The 17,426-nt window shown below is 55.3% G+C and overlaps 1 protein-coding gene across 1 annotated transcript; it reads left to right on the top strand.

Moving 5' to 3' along the window:
• Nucleotides 1–4,083: 4,083 nt before the first annotated feature.
• LOC119092314 (palmitoyltransferase Hip14-like) lies at nucleotides 4,084–15,368 on the top strand. Its single transcript, XM_037215280.1, has 13 exons — nucleotides 4,084–4,255; nucleotides 4,694–4,893; nucleotides 5,426–5,641; nucleotides 6,087–6,249; nucleotides 7,891–7,945; nucleotides 8,313–8,512; nucleotides 10,021–10,270; nucleotides 10,657–10,812; nucleotides 11,397–11,412; nucleotides 11,760–11,772; nucleotides 12,195–12,299; nucleotides 13,865–14,068; nucleotides 15,360–15,368. Exons 1-13 carry the CDS (start codon nucleotides 4,148–4,150, stop codon nucleotides 15,366–15,368), a joined length of 1,695 nt encoding a protein of 564 aa, XP_037071175.1. The 5' UTR covers nucleotides 4,084–4,147.
• The last annotated feature ends 2,058 nt before the right edge of the window (nucleotides 15,369–17,426 follow it).

Genomic DNA, 17,426 nt, shown 5'->3' with positions numbered 1-17,426 from the left:
GGAAGGTCGTGATGCGTTTTGGACGTTCTCGTGCTATACCTGCTGGCGAGGTATGTCTGCATTTTGCTAAACGGTGGAATGAGCACGCCGTGAAGCCATTTTTCGTTTGTGAATTGCATAACTGCTGATGGCAGAGGTCTGCACAGGCCCTGTCCCGGGTAGAACGAACATACCTTGTCGGGCAGCTCATGTGTACCAGGAGCAGCTATAGTTGCGCCACGAACCCCTCCTCAGGCCTGCCCCAGTGGGGTGGTGCTTCCTGATCCAGCATCTGTAATAAATTGGGTCATTCCCGCACAAGCTCATGATCTGCCCGTTGTAAAGACAGGGGAAGTTCGCCAGAGTGGACGCAGCACGCGTTTATTCCATTTTGGCCAATTTTGCTTTAGCACGTGGTGCTGCACGCTGCAAACAAATTCAGATTTGTCCCCCCATTTCTTGGTGGTTCCTCTGTGTCTGCGCTGCCACCCGTTGTTCAGTCTAGTTCGTTTCGTTTCGTTTGTGTTCGCTCGTTCATTTGCGCTTTTGGGCCTCACGTCTTGTCTAAGGCTTCGGCATAACGCCGCCGAAAGCACAGCATAAAGTACGCATCGCGCACAGTTCCACAGGTATGTAGACGTCCAGAGGGGGGGGGGGGGGCACGTCAATTTTGAAGTCGATTATTCCCATGTACCCCCATGTATCCTCATAGGGGCACTCACGAGGCGGGGCGATGGCTTCCTGGTTGCTCTGCTCTTGTGGGGCTACGCACGTACGTCTCCGATAGTTGAAACATTCGCGTTATGCAGATGGATCGAGATGGAATACCAAAATGATGAGGCACGGCATTACCACCCAAACAACCATGTGACGGTATACATCACACGCAGGTATGGGTATAAGAAGCGGCGGTTGACGTACCACGGTTGAACAGGGTACCAACTGTAAGTCTTCAGCTGGGGCGGCTCGGGCATCGTCCCCCGACTATAAAAATGTGTCATCCGGGAGAAATCCGTTGTGTATTTTAAAGCACGGTTTACCATGTCCGCTCCTCTGAAAACATATTTGAAACCATGGTTCTGAAAGCTAAGCCCCTGTGTCCTGCATTGATACCTCTGTAAGCCGCACTCCGGTGGCTGGCGCAAAGTTCGCTGGGTTTGCACCTCTGAAGTATTCACCCCCAGACCGGCATTCATGCCGCACTAATACCGATCTTAGCGCTGTTAGGTTTGTGTTTGTGTGTGTGTGCGTCTGCGCCTATGAGCTACAGGGCCCTGCGTTTGTATGCGTTATTGAGCGATAGGGGCCCGTGTCCGGGCGGCGGTGGGCGGAGTAGTGACCGCCGCTCTATGACCGGTGGGGATCCGATGTGCGTGTTTTGCCCAGGCGCAGTTTGGGTGCTCTATCTATCTAAATACGTGTGTTGGCTGGTGCCCCTCCCAGTTCTCTTACTTGTAGTCGAGACCCGCCGTTGGCGTACAATCCTTTTGAATATCTAAAAAACTATGCGTTCAGTGATGAAAACCGTAATACACCATGCTTGTGCCCAGGTCTTAAAAGTTGGCCCGTTGGTTCTTAGCATTGTTATTGAAAACAGTTAAGATTATGGATGCTGCCCCAAATGAGGATAAGGCTGCATAGAAGATATTACTTCCCATTCTGCCAATCACAGCCCCTTAGTTTTGTCATGCTTTGCTGTGCTCATTCAAAGAAGGAAATAAAAGACTTGGCCATCTTCATCAGGGGGTCTGACTGAATCACTCACCCTGTTATTGGAACCTCTGTTTTCCTAACTTTTAGTTTGTTATGGAGACATGCTGGCTCAATTTTTTTTAGAACCCAGTTATTTGATAGCTCATCATTCATGTTGGCTGACATTTTCAGTGACTCCATCTGCATGAAATCATGCACAGCATAATTATCCATGTGATCCATGTAAGCATACATATGCTAACTGGAATGTATGGTGACTGCGCACCAACATGAGAAAAATAATCCACCTTACCAAATGCCTACATGTATTGGTACACATAACCTTGGCTTTGTGTGTGCAAAACCCAGATATAGTCAGATTGTGCTGGATTTCCAAGTTATTATTTATGTTGAAATATGTCCCAGGATATTTTAGTTTACCATGATAATTCCATGACAAAATATATCATGCTCACTTTTGATGAGTATATTTGTAATGCTGTGCACTTTGTTAAAAAATATATTGCAGGCTTGGTTTCACCAAGCAGGATATTGGACATAACAGAATGTGCTGTGAAACAAGTTATTAGTTTTTGTTTTTCTTTTGAGCTCTGAGTTCAAATATACCAGTGCTGGTAGGGAATGGTGTTGGAAATGTACAATATGGTAGTAGTGATGTTGGAAAACCAGACAATCTATAAATTATGATGCAATTTTTGGCCTTTTTCAACATTCCTTCCCCCTTGTTGCACACTCATAATTCTTGGCACCTGCCTTTCCCCTGTGTGGACTGTTTTAGGTGCAACATCCCAAAAAGTGATGTCCATTTGACCTGAAATTGAGCCAGAGGTATGAAGCAAATAGAGGACCAAGGGCCTCTAGATGCTCCATTGAAACCATCTCCCCCTGCATGCATAATGTGCAGATGGGTAGTCTTTGTTGCATTGCAATGCAAATGGTTTTATATTGCATTATGTATGTATATACACCACTTGCAAACTGTGTCACCATCAACATCCACATCATTGACATGTGCTGATGTCAGTGAGGTTAAGCTAAATTTCTAAGCCCATTTTATGTATCCTTTAAGCACATTTTCTGAACTCATCTGTGTAAATTACCAGTAGGTATAAGACATACATAACTCCAGCCATGCACTCAAATGTTATGCTTGCAATGCTATTTGGGTCACTGACATTGAATGGGATAGAAACTTGCATCCCTCATCTGTCCTCCATGGTCTTTTGTGGTCAGTTTGGGATCACAAATGCTATATTTGATCCTGAGAATATTATTTGAACTCCTCAGATAATTGGTAGGACCCAGCTCTGCCATGCAAAGGCAGAAGGCCCAAATGCTATGCTAATACACACCCCAGTGGGTGGTTGGATACCCTTAGGGTCAGATGCCCTTGCATGGGGGTCAGTGTGCCCTCCCCTCCCCTCTGAGATTTCAGAAACTAAGAGCTAGAGACACCAAATTCACAGGGTGTATTGGCCCATACATGAACTCACTAGTGCCAAGGTTTGAGCTTTATAGGCCATGATCTTCAGGTCAAATAGGGCCAAACTCCAGGTTGGTGTCTTTAATGCCCCCAGAACCTAAGTACCTGTTCTAAGCAAATGGTTGCATGCTCATTTAAGGTCAATGACCTTGTCAGATCTTTCAAAGGTCATGGTGACAAATCATACAATACTGCTTTGAGTGTTGTATTTGAATAAGTGACAGATATTATGCTAGGCAGCATATTCCTGAATAAAATGTTGATGTGGGTCATATTAGGTCAGTAACCTTGGCTGACCTCAAACAAGTCCATGGAGATATATAATGCAATTCCTCTTATCGATGAATTCAAAATGAGCACCACAAACTACCTCAGACAGCAAGCTCTAGAGTAATAAAACAGATAGGCTTTGACCTTGGTCTGACCTGCATGCCTGACCCTAGGGCAATGGAATTTGTTCCTCCAATTGTTGGGTTTCCAAAGAAAGTATCTCAAAGATGTATGGCTCTGTCTAACTCTCTAGTGTTGCATTAGATTGAATGATTCCCTGGAAAATGCCTTCTGAATACATGACCTGACTTCGACCTGCCGTAGATCAGCGGCATTGCAAGGTAGACGTAAATTTTTGATCCCAAGCAACCTGCTATTAAATTGTCTACAGCTGTGCAAAATCTGGGGTAGCTAAGCCCTGCCGTTCCGAAACTGTTCCGGAAAAGCCCTTCGGGGGGGGGGGGGCAAATCAACCCCGCCGCACCCGAACGCATGCTAATTACTGGCTCTTGGGCCTTTTTGCCGTTGGACTTCAGGATTGCTTCCAGTTAATAGCTGAAAGTGAGCAATCTGGGTGATGTCCCATGCTGTAAGGTAGGCCCAGAGTGAAACTGTGTGTTATCTGCCTTCAGGTGATCTGCCTCCAATCTGGTATTTCAATGGTGTTGAGCAAGCTGATCTTTAAAAAGTCACTTTGACATCATGTCTCATGCTGGAGGTGACGTGCCAGATGGGCATGCCTCTGGAGCTACCACTGAGTCTGTGGGTGCCAGCAAGGAATCCCAATATGACATTGTCAAAGCCACTCAGGTATGTACCATTTGTCAGAAGTGCTGCACAGTGGGAGCATGCACTGTGCCTCACAAAACAAGTTGAAAGTTTGTGCAAAAGAGATGACTCATCCCCCCCTCACCCTCTTCATTTAGCACTTTCTGACATTATCCTATTCAGGTTTATCAACCAGGGTGTACTTTGCCTCATACTGCTGGTGTGTATTTCCTATACCCAAATGTAGCAGGGCCTGTTCTCATGCATCATTATATTCACACATTTCTGCTTTCAGCTAAATAGTAGCAGGCTATGTAAGGCTGTGTTTGAATTGCCTTAGATTTCCGGAGCTCCCAAAAACAGCTCTGCAACGAGCTCCCTGAACCACCTGCTGTCCGACTGAAACCAAGTATGTGGAATGCACGCCGATACCGACCACACGCTGACGTCCGTGCGCGGCCTCTCGGCGCCCGTCTGCAGTACGGCGTGCTGGAGCGATGCCGTCAGCTGATCGACGACGGCTATGACGTCAATCGGAGGGACAACATCGACGTCACGCTGCTGCACTGGGCCGCCATCAACAACCGGATGCCGCTGGCGTCGTACTACATCGGCCTGGGCGCGGAGGTGGACGCGCGCGGTGGCGACCTCGCCTCCACGCCGCTCCACTGGGCTGTCAGGTGGGCGCCGGTGCCGTTCGCCGTGCGGGCCGCACGCTCCGCCGTGGCTGGCACCTGCAGGGAACTGCTCCACTGAGTACTGCTCCAAAACCGGATCGCCGGGGGTGGCTTTGTGAACATGCGTTGGGAACGTCTCTGGTAGGCACTAGTGATTGGAAATGGTCACCACATGTCCGGGTCAACAGCAAAATGCCATAGCACTAATGCGATATTATTTGTGTACCAGGTAACAGAGGTTGCGGTAAAAGCTGAGAGGACGCAGCAGGGCTTTCAATGATTTTCCTATCGCTTCTTGTGTTTGAAATGGATGTGCTCCACTGGAAGTTGCTTTTTAATATTTCGATGCATTGCCAAAAATCTTCTGCATTATGCCTTCTTTGAGTCCACAACTAGATTGGAAATGTCGGCGTGTTACCACGACCTCATCGCAGTCGAACCAGCCATGTCAGATGGTTGGATATTTCCGTTTTCCATCCGAGTGAGCCGTGCCAGCGGGGCGCCTCCGGTCACAACGCGCCCGCTGCCGCCGCAGGCAAGGCCACCTGAGCATGGTGGTGCTGCTGATCCGACACCGCGCCGACCCCACCATCCGTGATGTGGAGGGCTTCGCCTGCATCCACGTGGCGGCCCAGTGCGGCTACACCAACATCGTGGCCTACCTGCTGGCGGTGACGGGCGGCGCCGGCGTCAACGCGCCCGACGACAGCGGCATGACGGCCCTCATGTGGAGCGCCTACAAGACCACCGGGTGGGTGCGCCGGCGGGCCGGCCGCACGGCCGCACGGCCGCGGCGGCGTGCGGGGCGAACTGCGGCGCCGGGCCAGATCACACGGTCACCGCTTGGGTGCGGGAGAGGATAAACCAGCATCTGCTTGGGATGTTCCGTGTTGCCCATGGTTTCCAGGGTCCTGTTTGTTTTGTTCGCGGCCATTGATGTTCATGAATTTATGTTTTGGGGGCCGCGCACTACCACCTTGATATATCATTTGTACGTATTTGTGCGTTTCATATTTTGGATGTATTGGTGCATCCGCCAACATGTGGCTATGCTTGTACCAATCACAATGAACGGCGTTTCCCAAAATTGCCATGAACCCTATTCTCTGGTAGAATGAGCCGTTTTGCCAGTGGCGCGGCCCTTGTGTTGGTGATTCATTGGCCAGGCGTCTGACCTGACGGGTCTGCCGAGGCAGGATGGACCCGACGCGGCTGCTGCTGACGTTCGGCGCCAGCACCTGCCTGCAGGACCAGACATACGGGAACACGGCGCTCCACTGGGCCGTCACGGCGCGCAACGTCAGCGCGGTGCAGACGCTGCTGCGAGCCGGCGCCGACACCAGCGTCAGGAACAAACAGGTGAGCCGACACAGGCCAGCCGGCGCCGACACCAGCGTCAGGAATAAACAGGTGAGCCGACACAGGCCAGCCGGCGCCGGCACCAGCGTCAGGAACAAACATGTGAGCCGATACAGGCCAGCCGGCGCCGACACCAGCGTCAGGGACAAACAGGTGAGCCGGCGCCGACACCAGCGTCAGGAACAAACAGGTGAGCCGACACAGGCCAGCCGGCGCCGACACCAGCGTCAGGAATAAACAGGTGAGCCGACACAGGCCAGCCGGCGCCGGCACCAGCGTCAGGAACAAACATGTGAGCCGATACAGGCCAGCCGGCACCGACACCAGCGTCAGGAACAAACAGGTGAGCCGATACAGGCCAGCCGGCACCGACACCAGCGTCAGGAACAAACATGTGAGCCGACACAGGCCAGCCGGCACCGACACCAGCGTCAGGAACAAACAGGTGAGCCGACACAGGCCAGCCGGCACCGACACCAGCGTCAGGAACAAACATGTGAGCCGACACAGGCCAGCCGGTGCCGACACCAGCGTCAGGAATAAACATGTGAGCCGATACAGGCCAGCCGGCACCGACACCAGCGTCAGGAACAAACAGGTGAGCCGATACAGGCCAGCCGGCACCGACACCAGCGTCAGGAACAAACAGGTGAGCCGACACAGGCCAGCCGGCGCCGACACCAGCGTCAGGAACAAACAGGTGAGCCGGCGCCGACACCAGCGTCAGGAACAAACAGGTGAGCCGACACAGGCCAGCCGGCGCCGACACCAGCGTCAAGAACAAACAGGTCAGCCGGCGCCGACACCAGCGTCAGGAACAAACAGGTGAGCCGACACAGGTCAGCCAGTACCGACACCAGCGTCAGGAACAAACAGGTGAGCTGGCACAGGTCAGCCGGCGCCGACACCAGCGTCAGGAACAAACAAGTGGGCCGGCACAGGCCAGCCGGCACCGACACCAGCGTCAGGAATAAACAGGTGAGCCGACACAGGCCAGCCGGCGCCGGCATCAGCATCAAGAACAAACAGGTGAGCCATCACAGAGACAGAAACGAGCAGATGGCCGGGAGTGTGGGGCAGTCAGCGTCGTCTAGCTTGTGGCTTGCTGGGAACAAAGAGGGGAGCGGCGAACAGTGGCACCGCTCGATGGCTAACTGCTGCACGAGTCTTTCTGTAGTGAGTGGTGATAGGAATGAATGAAAACTGGTCCTTCACGAACGTCACATGTGCGTGCCATTCGTGACACATTGGGGGCACACTGATACACTTGTGATGGAATGCCCGAAATCGTTTTACGTAAGAGGTTCTTGTCACTTTCACACTTACGTCTGCAAATAATGTTGTTAATTTACGTATGGGTGTAAACGCCGTGGCTGTCCCCAATGTCCAGCGCCACCTATACTCAGTCATGGACACCGTTCTTCACCCGTAAGTAGGACGCACCCGTTTTGGTGTGGTCAGAACGGGTCCCCACGTGTTTTTTTTCCTATTAGCCTAATCACTTACTTAGCTCCGAGCTTGAGATGAAGATTGACATAGGTAATGCATACTGATCCTGTATTGTCAGCGGACAGTGTCTCGTGCACTGCCGCATGGCGCGTTGGCCTCGGTTTGCGGCAGCCAGTGTTTCTATGCCGCCAGGGAGCCACGGCGCACGACATAGCGCAGCGACACCAGGTGCAGTGGATGGGCAGGAGTGGCTCACCTCGCTCGAGCAGCCCGGCCAGTCGCGCCGCAACGTCTGCAAGCGGTTCACCAGCAATGCGGTGCGTTCTTGGACCCCAGAGTCGGCCGCAGCCACGGCCAACAGCGCTGCCACGGAGCGTTCTGCCTCTGCTAGCGGCAGGATTCAGCTGGAGCGTGCAGTCTAGGCGTCACGGGCAGAATACGGGTCCGGCGCATCGGCAGTGTTCATTGCATTTTGTGACCCTTACTTTGGAGCTTCTGAAGTTCTGAGGCGCTTGCTCTGGTAACCATTTGACATGTGAACTGTCCGCACGCACACCCATGGCACATGCAGGCGGCCCACACTTGACCTCTGCCGCCATTGGCGCTGATTGCAGAAGGTGCAGTACTGGGCGGAGATGAGCTTACCTCTGCTGGTGTTCTACGCGGTCGGCCAGATCTTCGCCTGGAGATGGACGTGCTGGTCAAGCTGGGCTGCCTGGTTGGCGTCTATATCGTGTGCCACTTCTACGGACAGGCCCTGTTCAACAAGGACTTCATGGAGACGCTGCCGATGGCCATATACCTGGCCACCAAGGTCAGTAGGCAGGGAGTGATGACCTGGATAACGGTCACTGATCACCGGCGGCGGTCTTCGGTCGGGCCGCGTGCCCTGCACAGGCTCCCGACTCTGGTTGGGAGCTGGCCACGCCCAATGCTAGGCTTTTATCCACATGAGGTACTGCACACAAGCTGGGTGGCGAAGAGACACACTTGAGTGATCGGTGAATACATAAAGTGCATCACCGTGCGTGACAACGAACAAAGTGGGTGAAGTAGCCATCATCTGCATGGTTAATAGAGCAATTCATAACTGTCAAGAATGCTTTAGTCGCTTTGTCTCCCTGGCTAAATGACGTCAACACGCGTGCGCAGCACGAGGGCTGAAGAGTACATTTGCCGGGCAGCTTGGTGATCCGTACCGGACGCGCCGCCTGGTGCGGACCGGCGCCCGGCGCCTTCAGAGCCATCGAGCCTCTCGGCCGTATTGTTCTTTATGGGAGGAGGCGGACGCCGGATTCCTCTCGTGTTTCGTGGCGCCCCCTGCTCCCGTTTCTGCAAGCGGCGGACGTCCGGTGTTTGGTCAGCCACCATCCTCGTGCTTCTGACACTTCGCTGTTGTTTCTAATATAGCCTCTACCATCGAACTTTCGATGGAAGATGGCTCTACGCCACCGGCTTGTCGGCCAGCTGGCAGCGTTGTTACGCCATCCGGGTCTGCGCTGCTCTCAACCCGGGCCCTAAGTGGTGTTGCTGGTTTTTTTCTGCCGTAATGTTTGGCTCTACACCACCTAAGCGCTCCGTCCGCCAACGCCTCAGATCGCGTGGGCATAGTTATCCTTCAGATCAGCCCCCGTCCCCCCCCCCCCCGGCGTTGTTTTGGGTATTCCGCGATCCGGCTTCCCCACAGATCCAGATCCCCAGATCCGGGCACACGTCGGCTGGACGTACGAGTATCATCTCGTAGATCTCTCCGCCCGTCCCGTATCACCGCCGTGTTCTACCCTCACGTGTGGTCCCGTACGACCGCAGCTGTCTGCGCACACGACAGTCCCACTTATCACAATCCTATAACATCACCTGGTGCTTGTGTCTCACATCATATGTGGTTATGTGCGGCTTGGGCGTTGCAATCTGTCGTCAGATATGACTGTGCATCTTTCCTGGACGTTTTTTTCCTCAGACTTGGTCGATGTTATCTGAGCATTGCTCTTTGTTCAGATCCGATTCTACATCGCTTGGGTGCTGTTCTTTTCCCTCCGACCGGGTTTGCATTGCCTGGGTGTTTTTTTTTTGTCGTGGGATCTGGTTCTAAATCACCCGGCGTTCTCCCTCCCTCAGATATGACTGTATCACTATGGTGTTTTTGTTCCGTACATTCCTGGTTGTCCGTACGTCCCATCAGATGTGGTACTTCATTGTCACCACAGTGTTGTCTCCGCTCAACTCTGGCTTTACATCACTGGGATGTGTTCCATTCATCACCCAGTTCTCCCAGCTCCTTTAGACGTGCTCCTACATCACCTGGGGCTGTTCTGTCCTCAGATTTGGTTCTACATCACCTGGGTGGTGTGGCTGCAGCCGTACGTGGGTGCTAGCACCACGCTAGCCTTCCTCGCCTGCTCGTCCCTGCTGTGGTGGGCGTTCGTGCGCTGCTGGCGGGGAGACCCCGGCCACATGACCTCGTCGCTGACTGACAAGTGCAAGGTACGCCGCTCGGCCGGCTGGCCCACGGCTCGCTGCGGCCTGAGTATGGCGCAGGGCCGCGCCGGCTGGTCGCTGCGCGGACAGGCTGGCTGGTGTGGACTGGCTGGCTTTGGTCTCTCGTCTTCAGCCGTTTGGGCGGCGATGCTCCGGGCGAGGCGACCCCCGCTCCCAGCGCGTGCGCGGCTGGGCAGGGTGACTTTTGATGCAGCTGTACCCTCATCACCAGTCGCAACGATGCTCACTCCGCAGCTGGCGCAGAACGGTGCCACGATATCTGACATAACGTTGCCGGCCTTTTCTGGTTATCGAAACGAAAATTGGACAGGGTAATCGCTTGGGAGCTATCGCGCCGCGTCCGGAAGCGCCCCCAGCGGCCGCAGTTGTCGCGTGGGACTGTTGCTGAGCTACGCTCGGCCGGTGCCCCACCGCCCCGACGGCACCGCCGCTGACCGGCGAGGCCTTCCACCTCTGCAGACATCGTGTCACTGTCGGAGACGGAGGGCTTCAACATGGCGCAGTTCTGCAGCACGTGCCTCATCCGCCGGCCGGTCCGCTCCAAACACTGCTCCGTCTGCAACCGCTGCGTGGCCAAGTTCGACCACCACTGCCCCTGGGTCAACAACTGTGTCGGTGCGTGTCATGGATGCTGGAGGCGCACGCTATTGGCGGCCAGCAGGGGTGACGCGTGCGGGCGCTGGCGGGCTTCTGTTCTGTTCTGTTGCTTCTTCTGTGTCGCTTCTGCTTGTTCGCCATCATGTTTACGTACGCGAGTTGATTGTCCGAAATTAGCCATTCACCACTTTCAGTTTCAGCTGTACGGGACTATCCTTACTAAAGTTATAACGCCACAAATTAGCATTGGTTTGCTATTTGAACTGATACTTTTGGAGATTTATGTTGTTCTTGTTCTGACTCGGCTCTTTGTTTTTTTCTCCCTCATATAGCTTACTGTCGCATTTCATCTTTCGGGTGCAATGAAGCACAGTTTTAATTCGCACGTGAGCCGTGAATTTGGAACATTGCCTGGGATTGACATTTATATTTTACCATCGATGGCATTCTCTGCCACTCACAATCTGTGCGCGTAAATGCCATGGTGGTTCGAAACGAGATGCCGACACAGTATTAAATCAAAATTTCTCAATCAGTCATGTCTTCTGTTAGATCACATGTTAACAACTAATGCGATGTTTGACGTGCGTGCCGTGCTCCAGGTGCCGGAAACCACAAGTATTTGTGTACTACCTGCTCTTCTTGGCCGGGATGTGCGTCTTCTTCCTGTACGGCTGCAGCGTGTTCTACCAAACGCGCCTGGCGGTCGCCATTTCGGAGCAGGGTTTTGTGGAACGGTACGTCCTACGCCACTGCAGTAGCCCAGGGACACGGAGAATCAGGTGACGCGTATCATTGGTGGTGGTCTACCAAGCAAGCACCTCCACATTAGCAGGCCCTGCCTTTTTGGTGGTTGCTCCTTCGCACCTGGCGGACTGGCTGAATCCTGCACACGCTGCAGCCAGTCAGCTGTCGCGAACTAGATATGCCAATTTTAAGCTTGCAGGCCCACAAGCCGTCGGCAGAAAGAGCTCGAAAGTGAGCAACAGTTACCACCTTTGGGCTCTTTTTAACGCCTTAGTGCGAGCGCGCGGGATGACTGGGGTACCCTGACCCGCAAAAGCTAATAACTGCAGCAGGTTAGCCAATAAGGACAGCTAGTAACTGCAGTAAAGCTAACTAAGCAGAATCTGCAGCGTTTCTGCAGCCAGTCCGCGAGATATGAACGGACCTTTAGCGTATTGAATAACCTGGCGACGTCGGAATTCTACCGTTGTGTGAACAAAAGCCTCCGGGTAGGAATGGTTTTTGTTTGCGGGCATTTGAACGCTATTTGATTGCTAACCAGAGCTAGTGCGCCAGTGTCGCCAGGCAAGCTTGCATGGCGTCACCCTAGGCGCGCGGCCTCCTCCCGGCTGGGCGTGTCCGTGTGCGGTGAACCTTCTGCCGTCTGCCGCCAGCCGTCTCCACCATGGCCACGTGCGAGACGTGGGTGTCTGGAACGCCCTCAACGCGCTGGTGCACGCCGTCTGGGTGTCGGCCCTGTTTGCTGCCAGATGTACCAGGTCAGTGGGCCGATCGGCCGGCGCTCGCGCTCGGGGCCGTCTGCCGGGCTTGTGGTGGAGCCGGACCGGGCACGGCTCCGTCCGACCGCACGTGCACGTCATCGCGGCGATGCCGTTCGTAGTATCGCCGCCAAAAATTAGCGTGACCATAATCTGGTTGGTGATGAAATATAGCCCTTGACATTTATTTGGCGGTTCTTGCGCCCATAGTGAACGGCACAAGAGTCTGTTCCCGCTCTGGATGGACGAATGACCATCGTTAATCCGTCAAGATGCCTCTACACACGGGTCTCGAACTGCGTATGTGCACATATTTAACGGCTACGTGATAATGACACATTGTTGATGTGGGGCTTCTGTTGAGAAATTCTTGAATCCATCCCCATCTGATATTTTGAGGCAGCACCAGATGTGTGTGGTGTTTTGTCTCCATACTCCGCCGTGAAGAAAAGCATTGCTCTGCTGCATGCATAAGCCTGATTCGTCTTGCAGGCACGGAAAAGATAAGATCTTATTCCGATCAGTCGAACCCTTGGCTTTCGGATGGCATATCCAGCCCTCTAATCTTTGAGCTATTTTCCTCTCATTGTTACGTTGCGTCGCACTGCACACGGTTGCTGTCGCAGTGCATTTCGAAAAGCCGTAGCATCGGTTCAGGCAGGTACTGTCGATGTGCTCAACTACACGGCAAGATTGTCACAGCGGCAAGGGCAGCAGTGCAAAATCAGTACCAGCGGTACTGGATGGGTGTATGGATGCACTGCTACCAGCGGTGTTATCGTGCACTGGAAATGTCAACCAGCATCGGGTGCATTAAAGGTCGATATTTGTGCTGGCGACAGAAGGTTGCAGGCTCTGAGCCCATGCTCTCGTGCCTAGACGGTACTGATACTGATACCAGAATATCTTCATCTACAGTCCCAACATACCACGCTTTGCGAGAATTTGTAAATGAAAGCGCGCAGCGCGGGCGTGAGTCACCGCCGTGAACATCTGGTGTCAGGTCGTCGGCGGCTGCTGCGGGGCACACCTGAGCCCAGCGTTTTTATCGGGCGCACTGCACAGGCTGGCCGTGACCTGCGCGGCAGCTGACGGGTCGGGGCGGCTGTGATTCACCGCCCGACGCCGGCTCGGACAGCGGCTGGTTGACGCAAGCCGGTGCAGTTGCCAGCAGAAGACGGGGACTGCAGCGTGCGGACACGTACCGCCGCTGCCACCATCGCTGCTTGTTTATGTTATGTGTACATGACGTGCTCTGTGCGTGACCCGAACATTTAGATGTGTCACGTCCAGAGGTTACCCGGAGTTCATAGGTGTGATCCCAACCTCAATGTAGTCGCAGCGTGACCATAAACAACGGGACCTAGCCTCAACGTGCTCCTGACCCTGATCTTGACCCTGCTCCTTGCCCCTGATCCTGACCCTGCAAGACCCTGCTTCCTGCCTGATCTGTGTGTTCACTGCCCTCGATCTGGCTTGCGTTTCTCCTGTCTGACCTGAGTGTGACCCTGGACCTCGACCTGGCCTCAGTAGGACTCTGACCTGAGTGGCCGTGTCACCGACAGGTGGCGTGGCTGGCGATGACCACCAACGAGCGCATCAACGCCGCCCGGTACAAGCACTTCGCGTCGGCGGAGGCGGCCGGCCGGCGCCGCTCGCCGTTCGACCGCGGCCCGCTGCAGAACGCCGTCGACTTCTTCGGCTGCCGCTGTGTGGGCGTGTGCAAGCCGAGCCCGCCCGACTGGCGCGCCGTCTACCGGCTGGAGGAGGCGTGCGCGCCGCGCGGCGGCGTGCCGCAGCAAGCCTGAGCGCCGCCGCCGCCGGAGGCGGGCGCGCGGCGGACGGCTCTGGCGCCCGCAGCGCCTGTCGGACCCCGTCGGACGGACAGCCCGCGGCCATGCCCCTCAACGGTCGGCGCACCGCGGCCCGGAGCAGGCACTGGCGGGCTGTGACGCAGCTTTTTCCTCATTCGCGCCGCTCGTTGGTCTGTCCACGCACGATTCGTGGGGGTCTGCTGGGGAACGGAGGATTGGGGGGGGGGGTGGGTAGAGAGCGCGCGGCGTTGGGATCAAGTCATGGAGACAGGCGAGCTTTGGATGAGGATCGTGGCCACGTAGTGAGTCTCCCAGCATTCTGTGCCGCTGTCAGGAGGCATAGTTCTTGCTGTCATCTGTTCCCATTTGCTGATAGTACGCGTCGATTTCGAGACGATAACCCGAGGCGGAGTTGTTAATTGCCGCGCACTTGAGCTGCGTAAATCACTCAGTGTGATAAGAGATGCTGCGTAATCTTTGCGATCACGTGATATGTTGTCAGACGTCCTAGCGATTTCGTGTCATATGCACAGTTATTCGCATGCGTGTATTTTGTTTCATACTCCGTAACGCACATGGACGTTAGTTAACTGGGTCGTCATGTCATCTTTACTGCAATCAACTGTGGGGACACGAGGGCCGGATCTCGACTTGTGGAGAAGGCCGTCAAATGCGCGGTGCGTTCTTTGTCAATCAGTTGTACTCCAGTTTGCCAGCAATGTCGTGGTGTAGCCCAATGTCTCCTAAGCTCATCGAATTACCGCCTCCGTACGCGGCGCTCGCGCGCTGGGGTAAAGCCAGGCGTCGTCGGAGAGCGACGCTGGCGCGTGCGCCGCCGCTCTGGCGCCATGTGCGGGTGCGGTCGGCCGGCTGGTGGACTCTGGGATGCAGCGAACGATCTGAGAGGCAGGCAATAGTTAGTGCGGAGAGGCGTCTGTGGAGCTCTCCGCCGCGTGCCGGCCGGGTTCGCGCCGGACCGCCGGCAGGCATCACACCGTGCGTCGCGATGCCTGCCGGGGCACACGGCCTGGCGCGGTCGGACGCGCCAGGCCGTGTGCCCCGCCGCCGCCGCCGCGCCGCGCCCGTCACCGCGTGGCTCGCCGGAGCGGGCCGATTTTCGCGCTCCCCTCCGACGGCCGCCACGTCTCAGTCTAGTCCCGTGCAGTGTGGTATTACGCGGTGGGCCGGAGCGCTCATGTCTGGCCGGCCTTCCGTCTGGCGTCTGTGCGGGTCGCGCCGGCCGCAGACTCTGTGACACGGCTGAGTCCGGTCCGGCAGCCGTGCGTTTCATTCCTGCAAATAAACGTGCCCGTTCGCGTGCTCGGGAGCCGTTTTAGCTGTTGCCGAGGAGGCATCCATCGTGGCTGTCTGCGCACGGCGCGCTGGTGCGGGGCGCCTCACCGCAGTCAGACGGCGCAGGTCGTGCTACCCGTCGTGCCATGGGGCCGCGCAAGTGGTGGCTGACGTGTACTAGCGGACATGCCTGGTTACAGCAGCTGGTTGTGGCATTCTCACGTATTTACATGGTGCTTCACTCTACAGGCGATCCGCGGACGTCGCCGCATCCAAGGGACGTCGATAACGGCTCAGGGCAGGTTGCGTTGTGTGCACAAGTATACCATTCTTATGGTCGTGCAGTGCCGGAGCCATGCGGCAGCACATCGGACTTTGTTGCCGCGGCGATCGAACCGCCGGCCCGGAGCGGCGGCGTCGGCCGCGGCCCGGGCCCGACGCCCGTCCCGGTCACCCCACTCGACAAAAACCTGGCCGGGTGGCCAGCTGTCCGGGCGGGCGGGGAAGCCCACCAACAGCGCCCCCTCGCCGACACGTTCTCCGGGAGTGGCAGTTAGAGACACGTGGGCGGACGCGTAAGCGCTAGAGCAGCTGCCGCCCTGCACCAGGCCTCCCCCGGCGACGGGCCTGGTGGCGCCGCTGCACAGGTGTGAGACCGTCTGCAGCGGCGTGCCGGCCGCGCCGGGCCCGCAGGCGGTCCGAGCGACCCCGCCGACCGCACCGGGCCCGGAGGCGGACCGGGCGGCCCCGCCGACCGCTGACCCCTACCGACTTTGGGGGGGGACGCGGGGGGCCGACCGTTTTCAGGCGCAGGTCCCCGCCGCCGAGCGGACTCCAGTCAGAGTCCAATACACCGCTCATCAGACGCTGGGGCGGACTAACTCGCGAGCATAGATGCGATGGACCCGTGGGAAAAATCCAGCGCTTTCGAATTGGGCTCATCAAATATTGCCTGCTCGGCTGCTGGGTTGCTGGTTATTGAGCTCTTCAGGCGCTTCCACTGCATGGCCCGGTAGTGTCCCTGGAATGGTTGCTGATTTGGCAAACTGCATCTGGTCTGACAAGCCAAATGCGCAATACAACCAACTTGCCGGCTGACAGAACGTGGCGCGACGTTGTCGGGTCGCGGCATGCGGTCGGGAGGCATCAACCCTCCGGAATATGGCCGCGTGCGATTTGCTAGGTGAGGAGGTTAGGGCCAGCCTATGAACTCCCATTCAGTTTCCTTCTAAAACGAATACAAAAAGCATGAGCTCAACAAGACAGCTTTTCAGCCGCCAGACAACTCCAAACGCTCCCAAATATTGCCTGGCGCTTTGAGCTCGGCCGTAACGCTACGGTCCTCAACGACTTTGTAACAAATGTAGCACCCACACAGCATCCATCTCCCACTGCGCACAACGTTCAGGCCTAGCCTTCGCAAACAACTTCTGTGTAACAAAAATACTCAATGTGCCTCTTCGAGCGGCACCAAATAGACAAGAGCATGCCAGCTTTTTATGTCTGTTACTAGAGACGATGGGTTCCAATGCGAGGAGTCACGGGCCCCACACGAGGAGCGAATACTTGCACAGTTGCTCGTGAACGAAATGATTCCATCGCAAGAGACCTGTGATATGGTGCGAGGATCCTGTTAGAAGTAACAAGGCGGGCGATGTTTATACATACGACAGTTCTTGAAACCTTATTCCTTGGAGAAAAACCAGAATGGATATACTTTTTCTTGTTTTTTCTCCGAGGAACTAGGGCTATCACTACCGTTCTTATCAATGTGCATAATGTTCCTCACAAACGACACTGACAGCTTACGGGCGATGTACAGGCAAAATACATCAATATTCCATCTTGAGTTCCCTACTTTGTGTTATCTGAAGTAGCCAGCCTCGCAGTACGGCATAAAGATGGCTCTTCATGTCGCTGGAATCACAAAGTTGCAGCACCTGGACGTAGGTACTGCCAAATCATAGCAACTGACCATTCCTAACCAGCCACGTCGGATTCAACACTGACAATGGAGATT

Source organism: Pollicipes pollicipes, unplaced genomic scaffold, assembly GCF_011947565.3.
Source record: "Pollicipes pollicipes isolate AB1234 unplaced genomic scaffold, Ppol_2.1 Scaffold_3447;HRSCAF=4054_pilon_pilon_pilon, whole genome shotgun sequence".
Taxonomy (NCBI): domain Eukaryota; kingdom Metazoa; phylum Arthropoda; class Thecostraca; order Pollicipedomorpha; family Pollicipedidae; genus Pollicipes; species Pollicipes pollicipes.
The sequence above is the reverse complement of the archived record's forward strand: the minus strand, read 5'-3'. Positions and strand labels throughout refer to the sequence as shown.

Excerpts from the sequence above, each read along its gene's own strand:
- LOC119092314 (XM_037215280.1), top strand. The coding sequence starts at position 4,148 with ATGTCTCATGCTGGAGGTGACGTGCCAGATGGGCATGCCTCTGGAGCT. Across the intron at positions 6,250-7,890 it reads CCAGCGTCAGGAACAAACAG|GGAGCCACGGCGCACGACAT; the intron begins GTGAGCCGACAC and ends CTATGCCGCCAG. Across the intron at positions 8,513-10,020 it reads CCATATACCTGGCCACCAAG|ATTTGGTTCTACATCACCTG; the intron begins GTCAGTAGGCAG and ends TTCTGTCCTCAG.